The 3,531-nt window shown below is 42.4% G+C and overlaps 1 protein-coding gene across 1 annotated transcript in view; it reads left to right on the forward strand.

Moving 5' to 3' along the window:
• Positions 1 to 3,178, forward strand: part of LOC138867821 (uncharacterized) — a 4,593-nt gene extending 1,415 nt beyond the window's left edge. The window contains exons 4-7 of the mRNA XM_070144631.1: positions 1 to 2,191; positions 2,253 to 2,473; positions 2,752 to 2,928; positions 3,037 to 3,178. The exon at positions 1 to 2,191 is cut by the window's left edge and continues 33 nt beyond it. Coding sequence (XP_070000732.1) covers positions 1 to 2,191; positions 2,253 to 2,473; positions 2,752 to 2,928; positions 3,037 to 3,178 — 2,731 coding nt within the window. The remainder of the gene's footprint in view (positions 2,192 to 2,252; positions 2,474 to 2,751; positions 2,929 to 3,036) is intronic.
• The last annotated feature ends 353 nt before the right edge of the window (positions 3,179 to 3,531 follow it).

Below are 3,531 nucleotides of genomic sequence, written 5' to 3' on the forward strand. Positions count from 1 at the left end.
GGCCGTGCGGTCCTCGTGCCGGCAGCGCTACAGCATCCACAAGATGGCAGCCGTGGACCCACGCGACCCTGACGGCGGAGTCTTCCTGGCAGCGTTCAAGGTGCCGTCGGGATGCTTCTGCCACGTCCGCCAAGGTTCCTCTCTGTTCAGCGGGACTTCCGAAGACTCTCCTGAAGACTCTCCCAGCGCCAGCCCGCTCGTTCAAAACCTTACTCAAGACCTACAGGCTCTTGATGGCACCTTTTCATCACAGGGTGAAAAGGAAAGCGACCAGGCCGAGGATGTCACCTTCATAACACCTGGAAGCTTCCAGTTCTCGGGACAACCGTCGTCATCACTTGGTCAAAATGTCCAAAATACCCCATTTAGGCATCTAATTGGTGAGGAGAGTCACCTACAGAGCCAATTTAGCACTACGACTGATCAAATTCAGAACTTGCCATCTGTAACACAGAGCCAATCTTCCTCTGGTACAGTATCGCAAAATTCTGACGTCCTAGTTTCTAGTTCTCAAAATTCTGCAGACGAGTTTGTAACTAGTTTTCCAAATTCCTTAGATAACTTTGTATCTAGTTCTCAAAATTCTGCAGGCACTTTCGAGACACCCTTCACCACATTAAGTCCACCTACATCAAGTTTTAACCCACATCCAGTAACCACCATTGCTCCCAATCCAACTTTCCCTCCAAACCAGGTGATTAGTACTTTTGAACAAGATTTTACAAATATCAGCAACGAAGTTGGTTCACCTGGTGTCTCCGTCACAAGTCAAACGGATGAAACTGTAGCATCTCATCATATTATCACTAAATTAGATGAAACCGTTTTGGACTCGAGCAATTCTGTTCAGCAATCGGCTTCAGAACCAACACTGTCTGGTGACGAATCGAAACTTCACACTGTCTCAGATACATTCATCACGACTCCCTTTGACCTTTCCCCTCTGCGCCAAAATCCGACAGATGGAAATTACATTCTATCGCTGCGTCGGGTGATGGACGATGGCACCGAGCAGCCCTTAGACGTTGTTATCAGTGTGGATGGTCGGCTGATGGGTGCTGTGAACCATCCAGCCCAAGCACCGTCACCGATAACACTTCAGAATCTCTCAAACGACCAGTCTCTCAACTTGGGTTTGCTTTTCAATGAGCTCGACCAACAAACGGATGTGCTCAGAGATAAACGTCATATGAATCATATGAATGACCCCAACTCTACTGTTAGTCTGTCTACCGTACTTCAAAATTTGACAAATTCTCAGGAAATTACCACTGTTCTCAAGAATGGAGGAGACATAAAAGTACGACCATATGTTACCACACATTATGCAAATGGCACCAGACAAAACAGAACTTCAGCCTTAAATGCAATACAAATGACTAGAAATTCGCCAGCACAAGGTCCGAGTTCAGAAAATGCTAGTACTCCTTATTTGTCTCCATCTTCAACTGCTTCACCTTTCGTTCAGCACAGTTCTGAATCTCCAGTTGATTCTCTTCAGTCTCTAACAAATCTTCTAGACAATAATGTTCATTTAATACCTTCGACCACTGCTAAAGCCCATCACAGCCCATCACCCACTGGCCCATCTGGAATCAATAGGTCAAGGCCTTTTTCCATTAACCTTACACGGAAAAGAACACAGTATTCACTAATACCAAAGGTGCACATACAGAATGAGTCATCTTCTTTGGAGAATATTACTCTCTACGTGCCCGAGATCCTCAGAATGATGAGGACCGGTCAAATGTCAAAGAACATAGAGGAAAGGTCCCAACTAAGTAGTAACTGGCATCCAGCTTTACTCAGCACACACCTCTATGCCACTCACCCTCAGGTCATTCAGAATTATTACATCCAAGTCCCTGAGGGAAACCAAGGGCTCGGTAGAGAGGCAGAGGATGAACAATGGAGCCCAAAGATGCGCCCGTTGAATCAAAGATCCAGTGAATTACTTGAGGAAGATGACAGTGTTCAAATTCATGTGAATGAGTTCGAAAAGAGATCAAATTTCACTGACGAAGAACTGCCTAAATATTCGCCTCCGTCAGGATCTCAAGAAATGTTAAAAGCTTTGGCAGACAGCAAAGATGGACTTGATCTTCATATGTCGCTTAACCAGACACCCTCTCTTATCACGTCTTCGCCGTTACTGCAACACTTGTCTTCATTCGTCCCTTCTTCTGCTAAGGTACCTATGATATCACCGTTATTCAAAGTACCTTCATCATCCATATCATCTGCACCATCAGTTTCTAGTAAGGGACATCCTGACAATAAAGACTGACTTCTTTAGAATCAAGACATCTGCTCCTGAAGTCACGATCTCAAGTGAAGAAGGCGATTTAGAGGTTAACGACGATGCACCCCTCACCCCTTCAAGAACAACTCGAGATACCACTTCTTCCACACCAAATTATGTAGCTGACCAAGACCAAATTCTCACCCTAAATCCTGTAAAACTTGATAAATCGTTTTCTGCTTCTAATATTTTTCGACGAGCCAACTGATAATGATATTGAGAAACGTCACTCCATTAAATAAGACAGTGGGGCCTCAGGCTGGCTCTAGGGTTAAGAACAATAATTCATCTTTGGAGAAAATTACTTTTAATCTAAAGTTATCTTTGAATAATAATTCACCCGAATTAGAAGGGATCTACAGCATAAACAATATGGAAAAGACAGAATCCGAAAAGAGAGAGGAAGCAGTATTAAGATCACAAGTAATTAATACACCATTATTACAAAGGAACTACACAGAGGATAAGAGAGACACCGTATATGACAAGAACGATCAAGTCTATGCCAGCTCACCTGCAGCAGTCGAACATTTAGAGCCAGAAACTTCAAAAAGAGTTCTGGCAACGCCCTCAAAACAAAAGGATGTTAATCAGTCAAAGGGTCAAGATTCACAAATCAGACAGTGGTAACAGAGGCACCCAGAATACAACAGAATATTCCCACTCACAGTCAAAGTTTACCCTCTATTAGACTACAGACAGATCAGCTATTCCTCAAAAATACATGCTTCCAGCAATGAAAAAGACTTCTTTGAGAACATGACAAGACTCAAATGTAGAAATAGAATTAGATCTAAGATGTCGGCCGCTACCTCCAGCCTGTGTAAATGTTACAGACTGATATCAGCTCGGCAGATCATTGTCCAATATCTTTGACTAGATGTTAGATATTGGAAAAAATTCTTCTGATTATTATTATTTTGTTTTATTCAGATTACTATTTCCGTTTATACATTCCGGAATATTATCCCTAAGCAGATGCACCATAAACCTAAAAAGAAAATCTTATTAAGACCATACGGTGTTTTGCAGCACAATCAAGGTGGTGCCAAATTGCATAATAAACTAAAATACTTGTTCACTGACTTTAGCACGGATACGTTTATCAACTTCACAACATGTAAATATCATTTACTGCCTTCGTATTTTAAATCGGAAATCCTTCAGTTAAATGAGCAGTCAGATTTAGTATGGATTGCCCCCCAATACATTAGTTGTCAAACATTACA

The sequence above is a fragment of the Penaeus vannamei genome, chromosome 32 (assembly GCF_042767895.1).
Source record: "Penaeus vannamei isolate JL-2024 chromosome 32, ASM4276789v1, whole genome shotgun sequence".
NCBI classification, from domain to species: domain Eukaryota; kingdom Metazoa; phylum Arthropoda; class Malacostraca; order Decapoda; family Penaeidae; genus Penaeus; species Penaeus vannamei.